Raw genomic sequence first — 13,307 nt, 5'->3', positions numbered from 1 at the left:
TTTTTTTTTTTTTTTTTTTTTTTTGCCACATTTGCAAATTTCAAAAAGCCAACGCTATATTTGCAATTTTACTATTGTCTTTTTCTATTTTTGCAACTATCCCTTGAAAAAAAAAAATAATAAATTACAAATTTGGTTATATTATTTCGAGTTATTCTACATTTTTAATTCCCATAGTAGTTTTAATTTGATTTGTATAATTATTGTATAATTTTAAATTAAATTAAATTTGGGTCGTAAGATACAATCCTATTTAAATCAAGTGATAATGATCCAATTGAATTTAAGTAAAATATATTTCAGTTAAAATATTTTAAAATTTCTCCCCTTTTAAAAAATTAAAATTTTGAATTAACATAGCAATTTAAACATAATTTAACAATAATTGAGGTGGATAATAATAAATAATTAATTAAGAGGAAAAATAAATAAAGCTATTTGCACGTTGAAATTGAACAAGGTTAAAAAATGGAATGTGCGACCGGGTTTCAAAATTTGAAGTTGGAAAAGTTGAGACCGTGCTGTGAAAGTAATAAATAATAAATAATTATTATTTTCCTCATGGGTCCCACACTCGAAGTTCCTCGGATCTGAATGGCTTACGTGGGAACTTTATCAAAACGCAGTCGTTTCAACAACCCACTGTTCTGAACATCGTCGTTTTCTTGCCCTCCTTCATCGTAACAGAAACCGCTCCCCCGCCGAATTGCGCCCCAAGCTACCATCCCCATCAGCTAAAGAACAAACCCAAATCTAAGCAAATTCAAACTTGATTTTCAAGGCAATTTCATGGAATGAGAAGAGGTTAGAGTTCGAAGCTGAAGTTTTGAGTTGAGTTTCGTTGATCTTTCTGTTCCGCTTCTGCTCCATCTGCTTAATCCGAGATCCAAGTTTTTATTTACTCAGCCATGGACGACGAACACCGGGTACTATTCTGTTCCGCATTTTCTCCATCTTTCACCTTCGTTCATTCCTTCAACAGACGCCCAACTTTACTTCTCTACTGATTTGATTTCTTTTTGTTTGTTTCTGATTCCTGATTTTCGAGTTTTTGAAGCGTCGGAAAGCATTGGATTTTTTTTGTTATTTGAATCTCTTTGAGTGTTTTCAGAAAACGGTGGCTCTCAAAAAGGCTTACGCTGACATAATTCTGAACACGGTGAAGGAGGCAGCGGCTCGCGTAATGGTATCCGAACGCAAAGCTCTTTGTCTCCAGCAGGATCTTTGTTCTGTCAAGGACGAGGCGCACAGGATGCTCCTTCGCTTGAAGAACATGATCGATTCTAAGGTAGTTTTTCTTTTAAATTTTTTTATTTTCACTTTGTCTTCTTCCTTCTTATTTGTTTTCAAATTTCAATGATTGTGTAAATTGTCTCAATGTCTCTTCTGGATAGGCTTATCGTATCATTATGTGTTTCTGATGGTTAGCTATCCACCTATGCTTTTCTACATTGTAATGGTACTGTAAAATTCTACTATGCAATGACATGTTCTTCGTCTTCATTTCTTGCTCGTATCAGACAATGGTTATTTTCCAGTTTGATTGTGTGTAAGAACGTGGTTACCTAAACACTTGAGAGTTTACTTCAAATCTTAAACAAAATTCATAAAAGTGCAGTTATCATTTTTTACTTTGCGAAATTCTGTATTAAATGTTGCATCATTATTACAGTAGCTACTTCCAACTGTTCTTTCTTATTTCATCCAAATGGTTATACCATTCTCATTTGCAGACGCGTGAAACAGAAATTGCATCATTATGTCACAGGAAAAAAGTTGAAGAACTTGAAGCACAATTTCATGGGGCAGAGGATGTGATAGCAGATCTTAGAATAAAGTTGAAAGAGGTGCAATCCCAGTTGGAGAAGGAGAAAAAAGACAATACTTTCTCCAGCCAGTCTACTCTTCAGCCGGATTCTTCCTGTCCGTTCTCATCAGAACTGCAAGCAGTCTCTTCTAATTTAAAGAACACAAAGATGGAACAGATAGCCCAAGCAATGTCCAAGAGTGTGCCAAAGTCTATCGAACAATCTTCTGTTTCTCAAGTGGACATTGTCCATTCTCATGATTCTGACTCTACCTCCACGGTAGTGAGAACTAAGGAGCATAGATTATCTAGGAAGAGATGCCCCCAGAGAATTCATGCACTAGAAAGGAATTTCCTGGATTATAGTTTATCTTCAGGTGTTGATGTAAAAGATAGCCAAGTCCTTGAGGAAAATGAACCTTTAGTAAAAAGAAGGGACAAGGAGGAAAGAGGCCTCTCAACCAGAACTGGAAAGACAGATATACGGAAGAATGTACATGATGCTGTGTTGAATAGATCTGTAAAGATCCATACATCGAGAAGGACGTCTGGCCCACATTTGAAAGTGGGTGACGTGAGTTCTGATAAAAGTGAGTATCAACCATCTCTGATGGCTGATAGTGGGAATGTGACACAAAATTCATGTTTGCCGGAGGAGCATAAAATTGATAGTTACAAAGATGCAAGTGGAAATTCTAATGGAGGTCAACCAAAAGGAAACATGAAAAGAGGAATTTTAAATGGTCACTTGCCTGATCAGCCAATCAATCCTTGCGATATGTCTGTTGTACTGTCTCCATGTAGGACTTCCATTAATCAAGTTAATGATAATGGGAAATCTGGTGAAGATCATTCCAACACGACTAAGCATCAGAGGAAGATGAAGAAATTAAACTGCTTGGATACCGGACTCACATCAACAGACAAGAAAATGATGATCAGATGTACTAGACAAAGCAAACGCAAGAGGGAAGCCATGGGCATTTCTGATGAAAATATTTCTCCTGGAAAGAGCAATGGAAAAAAGTGGTTGGGTGAGAAACTCAAATTTGAGTCCGAGTTTGAGAGGTCTGACTTGATCAAAGAATCAACGAAGGAGAGTCGACATCTGTCTCAAGTTGCTCGTCAGGTTGGTTGCATATTCTTCTCCCTTGCAATTTTGAACGTGTGATGAACTGATATAAGATGTTGAGACTTTATCTAGAATGGGGAACAGAACCCGTAAAGCATGCAATATTTGGGTGTTTTAAATGGTAAAAACTCCTATTAATGTTCCTTTAGGACCCGAAACCTGACTCCTGAATTGAGTTCAATATTTTCTTCTGGCATTAGCCCAAGTCAGCTTTTTGGCCGAGCAAGGTCAATCATTCTCTCGTTCACCTATGAAATACGACCAGGAAAAGGAAAAGCAATCACTTGACTTCGAACTGTTCGTAAGAGGCAGTTGGTTCCCGGGGTTGTGAGTTTCTATGATTTATTTTAGATTGTGCAAAGTAGGAGATTAGAATAAAAAATCTACTGACCAAACCAAATGCAAGTGTCGGTTGAGGATTGTATGGAGGGAGTCCCACATTAGCTAATTAAGGCCGGTTGGAAAAATCAAAAGTAAAGTTATGAGAGCTTATGCTCAGTATAGACTTTCATACTATTGTAGAGGTTCGTAATTCCTAACCGTTTCAAACACAAAAGCCAAACCAAGAACCCCACGCCCTTACCTAAACACCCCTCTAGAGTTGAGTTTTTAACATTCAACTAGAAAACCTCAATGTGAAGGTTTGAAGCTACTTGAACAGGAGTATTTAATTTTCCATTATAATTATAGTAAGACTAATGTTGGTTATCTTGCTTGGAATTTCCGCGATCCAGTCGCTTAGGCACTTGATGAATTTATGTCCATATATTCTCATCATTTGGTTGGCCAAAATCTCAGTACTTCGCTCCAAATTTCTAAACTTTTTACTTTTTTTCCGGCAGCTTGTGTCTTTGTCTAGAGAAAGATGGCAGTAATAATGGTGATATCTTTTCGTTCTTCAACACCATCAGAACCTGGATATGATTGGGCATCAAGCACGTCGGTCTCCTGGGAGTTGTTCTTCAGAATTTACTTTTCCAAAAAGAATCCACAGGTTAGTGTTCAGATTCATCAGTGAGAGAGAGAGAAAGAAAGATTGTTCTGTGCAGTTTTGCTTGTGCCTTCTTCACATAGTTTATGGGTATCTAATATTTAGTTTAATTTATAGAAACAAAAATGAATGACAAAAAGATATCAGAAGAATTATGAGCTTCAATGTGGTGATGGTGTGAAATGAAACAAGTAGGGTCATTTTGTGATGATCTATGTAACACAACATGTTTTGAAGAAAAGCATGCATTTGAGTTTATATTTCTACTTTTTTGAATTGTTGTTCTATCATCATCAACTTAGCACTGACGTTCCATTGCTTTTCTCACTGATGAAAGGTAAAGACTTTTTAGTACCCAAAAAGAGAGAAATGAGATCTTTTGCAGGTGATTACCACTTTCCAAGACTCATTGGTTCTTATTATTAAATGTTTAAATTTAATTTAGTTAGGTAGTAAATCTTCAAATTAATTCTTGGAATCCGCGAAGATTCAAATGAAAGTTAAAATTTGAACGTCTTACATTAAAGAAAGTAAAGTAGTACATGTCAATTAGTGTTGAGATATGTTCATTTTAAGTAAAAGCACATGCTTTGATCAAGAGGTGGGAGACTCAAATCCCCCACTGATATATCTCTAACTCAAAAGAAGGCTAAGCTTCACACAATCACCCACCTACGACTAACGATCACAACAACGCTCATTTTTCGATAGTTTCAAAGTCATCTCCTTATTGAGCGAAAAGGGACAATTCTATTCGTAACAAAGCTACAAAGCTAAAAAGTGGGATTCTAAAACATATGAACTAGATATCCTAGAAAGACAAGGAATTAGCGCACGCCAGGTCCCAACCCACCATGAACAATGAACAGTTCTACCACCGCCCCCCACAACACTTCAATCCTATTCCTAAGTTGGAGCAATCATAATTCACATACAAACTAAAAGAGAAAAAGGAAAGAAAAAGGCAGTGGCAGTGGCAGTGGAAATTGCAGGCTTTAGCATCTGTGTCTTCTTGTCTTCCCCAGCAGCTGCACCTTGTTCCTTTGATTATCATTAAAGCCTGCTAACAATGTTGGCCCACCCCCCACAACCCAACAAAATAAACTCAATTCCTTTCCCTCCATATAAACAGAGCACAAATTTGAGAGTTCAACTTCAAACCCAGCTGATTTTTGCATCATCAAATATGTGGAGGGCAGAAGAAAGTTACAGAGAATCAAAGCAAGCAGAGGTTGAAGATAAGGATTCTATAGGCACGGCTCTGTTATCAGCAGGAACAGCATTGTTAATGGCAGCTTGTTTGAAGAGAGCTGTGGTTCTGTTCTTGGTTGAACAATGGCGGATCTGGGTGTTCCTTCTCTTAAATCTCATCCTCGTAGCAATTTTCTTCACTTCAAGTCCTTCAAGTTACAGCGAAAGCCAAACCCAAGAGGCCAATGCTAAAATAAAGCAGAAAAAGATCGAAAACAGAGAGTGCAAGGAGGCTGAGAAGGTAGAAAAGGTTGAGATCAAACATCAAGAGAGGGAAAAAGAAGAAGAAGAAGAAGAACTCCAAGAAGAAGAAGAAGAACAAGAACAAGAACAAGAGGAAATTGGGTTGTCGAAAGAGGAATTGAATGAGAGAGTGGAAGCTTTCATTGTGATGTTCAAGAAGCAATTGATTTCCGATGCAAGAAGAGGGGGAAACAGGCGCACCCCATTGAGCTACAATCCTCAATAGCCATAGCCAAACCCAAATTCTTTTATCCAAGATTTTTGGGAGGGTGAAGGTGAGGACTGTTTGGTGAGTTTCAAGAGCTTCAAAAATGTAATCTTTGAAGCATAATGTTATTATTTTTGTATGTCCCAAGATATTAACACTCTCAATTAGCCCAAAATCAGACTTTTAAATATTTACTCATAACTTTATATTAGTTCTTACATTATGTTATAAATTTAGTTGCTAACTTATTGAAGGTGGTAGCTATTGTATTACCACCTCCCCATCCTTCTTTCTATCATCTTCTTCCTTCATCCATAACGAGCTCTGGGATACCACATTGGTGAGAGAGAGAGGAACAAATCATTCATTATAAGAATGTGGAAACTTCTCCCTAACAAACACATTTTAAAACGGTGAGGTTGACGTCGATATATAACGAGCCAAAGTGGATAATATCAACTAGCGGTGGGATTGTGCTGTTACACGAGCAGAGTTGTATCTTCTTCCTTTGACAATGTGCGACGACTAGTAACAATATGAAACTCATGAAAAAAATGATAACAATATTTAGTTTTGAGAAAGTCGATCAAATTTTAATTTTCCTAAAATTTTTTAGGTCAGAATTTAAATAATGTAACTTAACATATAATTTTTATTTTACTCACACTTATTATACTAAAAAATAAAATAAAATAAAAAATTGGAAATTTAGGACCAAATATTCAATATAGATCCATTTAATAATTTAACCTAATTGTTAAAAATTCTTCTCCATCTCTTTCCAAGAGAGATGGATGATGGCTGTAAAGTGAAGCCACAGAATTTGAGGGGCTTTTACGTAATATCAGCAATTTATTAACGCGAATGCCACGCTGGCAATCGTTTTTCTGTTGGTTTCCTACTAGTTTCCCACACCAGAGTCTCCTCCACTTCTTCTTCATCTTCCAACAGAAAATCCAACCCTAGAGGGAGAAATTTCGTTCTCTAACAGATTCTTGTATTCCTCTTCAGCAATTTAATTTAACGAGAACGATGAAGGATTAGGATGAAACTATTTGGATTCTGTTCAAGGAATTTGAGAAATGTGTGTGCCGAAAACGAGAGAGTTGATGTGGAGTACCTGATTTTGGTGAATCCGTCAAATCTACTGTGGGATTGATTTTGCAGAAGTGATTCTGTGATCTCGTTACATTGGAATTTCTGTTTGATCGGATTCAACTTTGAAAATCTGAAGTCCGTTCTTTAAGAATCGAGGCAGTGTTTTGTCTTCGGAATCCGTGAATGGTTTCGAATCCAGATCTCGTGTTATATGCCTGCATTGCAAGTCGAACTGTAATCCTTGCTGAATTCACGAGAGAGTTGAATCTCGATGACTTGGCTTTCAGATGCATCGAGAAGGCCCCTCCACATCACTCCATCTTCTCCCATACCGTGAGAAAGAGAGTGTACATGTTTTTGATCGAAGGTCCCTTCGTTTATTTCGGAATCTTCCATGAAGACCTTTACAAATCGGAGATTTGTGGTTTCTTAAACCGATTAAGGTGTGTTTTCGAGGAGTTCCTCGAAACCGAATCGTTCAAGGGTTTCGAGAACTTCACTTCGTACTGCTTTCAATCGCAGTTCGATTCGACTTTCCGGCATCTCCTTGGGTTGAATCTCAACAACACATCGTACAGCGTATCGAAGGAGGCTCAGAGGTCAAGCTTGGATTCAAGTAAAAGAAAGCAGATACCGCTGATTTCGAAGTTCTCGAATCCCAGCAGCCTAATGAAGAAGAAGAAGAAGAAGAAGGTAGTTGGGGATGCTAATGAAGAAGCAGGGAAGTATGCAATGGTTGATTCTGCGGATCTGAATGACCATAATAATGGTTTGTGTAGTAGAGATAGTTCATTGCTGAAGCAGAAGAATGGTTCCCATATGATTGAGCGTCAGAAAGTTAAGCAAATATGGCGGAAACATGTATGGGTTGTTTTGTCCATCGATTTGTTCGTATGTCTGGTTTTGTTCGCCATATGGCTTTGGGTTTGCAGAGGATTTCGGTGCATTGAAAGTTGAAATTGATGGGGTTTCAATCCTTCATTGGCAGAAATGGCCATCTGGAAAACAGGGTTGTAAACACCATGTATGATTCATGCAAGCTTCAAGCTCGTATATTTTACTTTGCTTTGCTGGTAATCTTTCTGGGTTTCTTGATTTTTGTTTCTTTTCTATGCATTGTGTATGATTCTCAGAAACTGCCAATTCAATGGAGTTGAGTTCTATCCTTCAAACCTTCAATTAGAACATGAAATTAGGATTTAGTCAACGAAGATATCATCTAAGCTTGCTTGCTTGCAAACATTAAATTACACATCAGTTACAAATTTGTCCTGATCTTGAAAAATAAAACATCTCCCATTCGTGTTAGAGCTAGTTCATTAAGAGTTCACCTATTCACATGTCATTATCACATTAACTTCAAGGGCAGAAAGGTCATTCTAACATTAGGTTCAGGGGCATTTTAGGAATGAGCTATGATGGGAAGAAGCCTTGCAATGAATGAAGAGCTTATCTGATTCTGCAGATCAACCGTGGAGCTGTTAAAGGTATCAAACATATTCACCAAAAATGAAAATAAAAGTTAGTTACCAAACTTACTGTTAAAATAGTACAATCTGGGCTGGCAGATTCTAAAATAATAGGATTCCAAATGCCTGGTAGTAAATTGCTTAAACATGATCGAATGGTAGCATGGTACAAGAGTTATTATCATCCAACCTACAGTAAGAAACACTCAAACTACACACGCTGTACTTTCAACCTCACACAAACAAGGAATCCGTTACATGTACGTGTATAATCAGATCCCAGATTCATCAAACTTTAGCAAAATGTCTGTTTACAGCTCGTCCTACCCACAGGGAGTTAGCTTCTTATTGCCTGCACCACGAGGATTTTCGTCTTTCCAGTCGTCCCATGCCCTTGCCTTCTCCTGAGCAGCATCATCATCTTCGTCTTCATCACCTTCACTGGGTCCAGGCTTTCGATTGTCGTCCTTATGCCATGAAGAGTTTGCTTCTTCTATGAACTTCGCAGTTCTCTCTTGCCATTTGTTCATCATTTCCATCTCTTTCAGCCCAGCCTCCTCGATGCTCATGGTTGGCAACCTTCCAGGGAAAGTTCAACTCATAAATTAAGGAATCTATGCATATCCTACGACTGCACAATGTTCATTTTCCTACCCAACACTTCAAACTTTAATTTCAGAGGCTATTTAGATTATTATTCCTCAAAATATAACACAACAGGAAAGAAGACCTCAACATTTTCCTCCTTAAACAGTAGACAGAGTACGAGTATAGTAAACCTAATCAGACTGACTGTATAACAAACAGCCCAAATACATACCTAAAGCCAGGTTGGAAAACCTGGGCAGCCAACCTCTCCCGCTCACTCGTAAGGGGTCCATTTACAAGGCTAGCTGGTCCAAATATGAGAGGCTGATGTTTGTGTTCATGTGCTTGAGAGACATTTGCTCTCCCTTCTAGTACATCCTGAGCAAAAGTTGCACAAGTGATTGGTGGCGCTGGTTTCGTATATCGAGCTCTCACAACACCATCACGATGCCAAGCTTCTGCTCTTTTCATACGATCATCAAGAATCTCTCTAGAGAAGTTTTTGTCGCCATCCTGACATATATAGCAAAGAACAAATGCTCTTAGATCTCTAATTCAACCACGTATTTTATGCAGCTCTGTGAATGAACTGCCTGACTAGTTAGCCAAACACTTCCATGACAAAAACTTTTTTTTTTTTTCCTACACTCTAATTCCCAAGTCCATAGAAACATGAAGAGAATACATTAATTTGACACATCATATCACCAATTAACGACAGAATGAATGCACAGAACAATGCATGACACCCCTTGAACATGCATCCACGAAGTTTGGAGTATGGCTTCAAACCTTTTCTTGTTTTTCCTTAATGGAAGAGAGCATCTCTTCTTCCTTCTTCAGCATCTCTAGTAGATCAAAAGCCTGAATATATAGCATTCCGTGTAAATTTGAGTACAATCCTAGAGGGTAACAACCTGAAGATGTTAAATAATTCTGCATAACTGACCTTGCAGATTGCCAGAGTGATGGTTGTAAGCCAAGCCTGCAGCAAAGAGAATGCAACATAGTGAACGACTGACGAAAACATACAAAATTATATCAACCCCCCATCAAACACTGCCCAAAGTCTAACTGCACCACTCTCTGGGTGAAGAATATTTCATGCGTAAGACATGTTGAAGTTTCACTGAGTTTGACAGATTTCTTTCTTTACATAGTGGAATAACAGAAACAGAAAGGATTTTTCAAGAGATATGATCAGGATGCAGCAAAGGTTGAGAAGGTAAATGAACCACATCACCATCTGTCTTCTTCTTTTTAGGGAAAACATGAACTATCTTGAACAACAGATGAGAGGCCACATTGTCTTGCTCTTTGTTACAATTTCCATTAGTTTGTTTAACTAAATTTGAAATATCTCATGGCTTAAAACAGGTAATGTGATAGAAAACAAAGGGAAATGAGATATTACTGCTAATATAATCTAGACAACTAACCTCACGCTCTTCCTCTCCATCATCGTCCAGCATATCCTCCTCTCCTGCCTCTATGGGAGCAGACAATGCAGATGCTTTGCTTGAACGACCACGGCGCTCTTTTCGCTCCTTTATCTCAAGTAACTTAGATTCAGCAGCCTTTTGACGTTTGAACCGTGCAATCTAGAAACAAAATTTAAAAAATAAGTGCAAGAATGAAACTGCAATAGCATCCACAAATTACATCTAATACTATGCAAGAAATGGATAATTTAAAATCTGTGTCATGACATCAAAACTTGATCACCCCGTTATATCTGCAAGTGGATTTCATTCATAGATGCGAGTATACTTACTTTACGAGCCCTTTTATCTGCAAGTGAATTTCCTTCAGTAGATGTTTCAAGTTCCTCTTTTGGCACCAGTTCCATAGTTTCACAAAATGATATGAACTCCTATAGAAATGGCCAATTCAAATTTCAATAAGTTAACAATGAAGCCTTGAGATAATAGATTAAATTTCATCATTCAATTGCACATAATTCATTTTTCCCTGAAATATAAACTTCCATTATTACTGTGGTAAAATTGTAGCAACACTCACCTTTAATTTTGCCTGAGAAGCTTTAAGGATCGGTATCCTGTCTTCTTGCACAATCTTCTCTGTCAACTCAGCAAGATAAAATGGCACCTACAGGGAACAACTATTAGAGGTAGGTAGAATATTTGGATTTTCTGGTGACTGCAGAAAAGGCCATAAAAACTATCTACTTCAAAAAAAAAATATCAATTACAAATCACAATAACTGAAACTGATAGATCTGAAGCGAAAATTTTGAGGGAATAAAAAATAAATTATTTGGAAAACCATTTCATATCTGAACACTATGCGTAATGAAATTATAACCAGTGGAGAAAATATATTGGCAAAGAGTTGTATATCTTTCTTCGAAAATTTTATCTGAAAAACATGCTGGCAAGATTCTAGACTTCTTGTTTATAAATTGTTTTATCATTAGGAATTTATGTGGTGCTTGCTCTCTACCGTTTGGCTTCCACATGTAACTAATAGATCGATCACTTTCAACGAAAGGTGGCTAATGGATTGAAACACAAATAATTGCGGTCAAACTCCATTTTGTGAGTTCTTTGGGAAGCTTGAGAAGATGGAGTACATGAGAGATGTCAGGAAGGCTTGGTATTACATTGCTCTTGAGGTTTCTATTTGGGCTTCTACGAATAATTGGTACTGTAAGTTTCGGATCTAAATCACTTGAACAAAATGGAGTGCCAAAAGGCTAAGCAGATGCTTGATCCCCTGTTCCCTTTACTTTCTAACTACTCTTTTGATCGAGTATTAAAGCCTTATCAGCCGTATTTACTAAGCATATAATTTTTTGTTTTTGGTTTTTGAAGATTAAACTTATAAACGCTACTTTAAGCTATAGATTTCTTCGTTTTGTTATCTACTTTCTAAAATTGATTTCTAAATCCAAGAAAACTTTTGAAAACTAAAAAAAGTAGGTCCTAAAAACTTATCTAGCAAGAATTTAAATGTGATGTGAAAATCACAGTAAGACAAGCACAATTTTAAAAACGTAGAGTCCAAAAACTAAACGGCTTAAAGAAACGATAAAATCAAATAAAATCAAGACTTACCAGAATATATTTAAGATTTCCGGTGCTTATATCCTCCTTAGTCTCATTAGCCGAGAACAAGCCCAGCTTCCCAATCATGTCCTCACACTTACGTAATGCATCACAACCTTTCCTCACAACATCCTAAATTTCCCAAAACGAAAGAGGAAACAAGAACCTTCAAAATCCAGAGGCCATCGAAGAAAAAAAAAAAATACGTATTAGAAAGAACACGAAGGTACAAAAGAGTACCTGATCCGACGCAGACTCTGTCGCAGCATTATGAATCTTCCTCGCTTGTTCGAAAATTGATGGAAGAGGCAGGTCCTCCATTTAGTGCAGCAGCGAAGAAGGCAACCCTAATAACCGGCTAAAAACGAATTGAAATTAAATTCACACGAAAAAGTCAGTTATCGGAAGTTGAATCCCTAGGTTTCGTCGACAAGAAACGGGAAAACAACGTTGAAGTATAAATCGCTGAGAATTACTTCTATTGAGAGAGAGAGAGAGATCAGAAATGAGAGAACGGGGATCGGAGTTCGACTGCAATAAGCCGCCGTTTCGGCGTACGGTGATATTAGCGTCTTAAGAATTCCGTGCTGACTCGTCCACCAGCACTACCTCCGTCCAGATCTTGCCACGTCATCAAGATACCAATTGGCCGTTTCCGATTCTTTTTGGTGTATATAAGCAAGCCAGAACTGGAAGGGACTTCTCGCTTCTGGAAGCCAACGTGGGCTCTAAATATAGTGTGGGCCTTAGGCCCAATGAAATGAAGACCCATAAATAATAGGCCCAATAAACATATATTACAATTTTTCAAACATAAAACATCAATTATGATTTATAAATAAAAATTACAATAAGAGAGTTAATTATTCCACTTTAAATAAAGAAGTAATCTACAAAGCAAAGTGTTAATACATTAACCGTTTTAAAACACAATTTTATCAGGTTTTTAGGTTCAATTCGGTACATATTGAAATGGAGCAGTAGACAATTATTCAATAGTATAATATTGTTCATTTTGAGCATAAGTTCTCTTAACCATCCCCTCGCTTATATACCCATGACATTCTCTTTAACTAGACAACGTGGAACTCCAGCAATTCTAACGTCTTAAACGTGAAGCCCTTTCGAATAATAAGAGCAAAAAAACGATCTTTCAATATGGAGTTCTAAGATGCGAAGGGTGAGGATGGAGCTTTTATGGTAGTAGCAAATCTGTACATCCCAGAATTTTGTGAATGGTAGGAAATGAAGATATGATAACCTGCCTTATATTCTTGGGTATCAATGATGTAATGTTGATAACCTGCCTTATATTCAAATTTGTTGCCATTTTTATCTATATTCACCTAACAATTCCATCCATGCATCTTAATTTTTATAATATTGATTCGGTTCATGAACAAGCTATCGAAGTCAAATCCGTTTATGAGCTTCCTTGTTAGACGGAACGAA

General features: G+C 37.3%; 3 protein-coding genes across 5 annotated transcripts; 2 read left to right on the top strand and 1 right to left on the bottom strand.

Annotated features, from left to right (window-relative positions):
* Positions 1-660: 660 nt before the first annotated feature.
* On the top strand, positions 661-5,779 carry LOC111489546. Of its 3 annotated transcripts, XR_002719398.1 has the most exons (5): positions 663-926; positions 1,112-1,288; positions 1,734-2,936; positions 3,782-3,933; positions 5,063-5,779. XR_002719398.1 is itself a non-coding variant. In XM_023137834.1 (4 exons), the coding sequence occupies exons 1-4, from the start codon at positions 909-911 to the stop codon at positions 3,812-3,814; spliced, it is 1,377 nt and encodes a 458-aa protein (XP_022993602.1). In that variant the 5' UTR covers positions 661-908; the 3' UTR covers positions 3,815-4,206. The 3 variants fall into 3 exon arrangements, 2 of the variants coding, with proteins under 2 accessions (XP_022993602.1, XP_022993601.1); XM_023137834.1 differs by lacking the exon at positions 5,063-5,779 and having other exon boundaries at positions 661-926; positions 1,166-1,288; positions 3,782-4,206; XM_023137833.1 differs by lacking the exon at positions 5,063-5,779 and having other exon boundaries at positions 3,782-4,206.
* A 653-nt stretch (positions 5,780-6,432) lies between these two features.
* Positions 6,433-7,909, top strand: LOC111489585 (phytolongin Phyl2.2-like). The gene has a single exon (XM_023137893.1). It carries the CDS (start codon positions 6,914-6,916, stop codon positions 7,685-7,687), a length of 774 nt encoding a protein of 257 aa, XP_022993661.1. The 5' UTR covers positions 6,433-6,913; the 3' UTR covers positions 7,688-7,909.
* Positions 7,910-8,295: 386 nt separating this feature from the next.
* Positions 8,296-12,488, bottom strand: LOC111489558 (PP2A regulatory subunit TAP46-like). Its single transcript, XM_023137854.1, has 9 exons — positions 12,096-12,488; positions 11,865-11,987; positions 10,810-10,896; positions 10,562-10,660; positions 10,227-10,388; positions 9,737-9,772; positions 9,580-9,651; positions 9,020-9,300; positions 8,296-8,778 (listed from the first exon to the last, which is right to left on the bottom strand). Exons 1-9 carry the CDS (start codon positions 12,174-12,176, stop codon positions 8,523-8,525), a joined length of 1,197 nt encoding a protein of 398 aa, XP_022993622.1. The 5' UTR covers positions 12,177-12,488; the 3' UTR covers positions 8,296-8,522.
* Positions 12,489-13,307: the final 819 nt, after the last annotated feature.

Source organism: Cucurbita maxima, unplaced genomic scaffold (genome assembly GCF_002738345.1).
Source record: "Cucurbita maxima cultivar Rimu unplaced genomic scaffold, Cmax_1.0 Cma_Scf00014, whole genome shotgun sequence".
Taxonomy (NCBI): domain Eukaryota; kingdom Viridiplantae; phylum Streptophyta; class Magnoliopsida; order Cucurbitales; family Cucurbitaceae; genus Cucurbita; species Cucurbita maxima.
Note: the sequence above shows the minus strand (reverse complement) of the source record. Positions and strands in the feature narration are given on the sequence as shown.

Bases quoted from the DNA above. Each gene is read 5' to 3' on its own strand.
- LOC111489558 (XM_023137854.1), bottom strand. From the start codon at position 12,176: ATGGAGGACCTGCCTCTTCCATCAATTTTCGAACAAGCGAGGAAGATT. The intron at 9,301-9,579 runs GTTTGAAGCCAT...TATATATGTCAG, and splicing joins TTAAGGAAAAACAAGAAAAG to GATGGCGACAAAAACTTCTC. The intron at 8,779-9,019 runs GTATGTATTTGG...TTTCCCTGGAAG, and splicing joins GTTTTCCAACCTGGCTTTAG to GTTGCCAACCATGAGCATCG.
- LOC111489585 (XM_023137893.1), top strand. From the start codon at position 6,914: ATGGTTTCGAATCCAGATCTCGTGTTATATGCCTGCATTGCAAGTCGA.
- LOC111489546 (XM_023137833.1), top strand. The intron at 1,289-1,733 runs GTAGTTTTTCTT...TCTCATTTGCAG, and splicing joins AGAACATGATCGATTCTAAG to ACGCGTGAAACAGAAATTGC. The intron at 2,937-3,781 runs GTTGGTTGCATA...TTTTTCCGGCAG, and splicing joins TGTCTCAAGTTGCTCGTCAG to CTTGTGTCTTTGTCTAGAGA.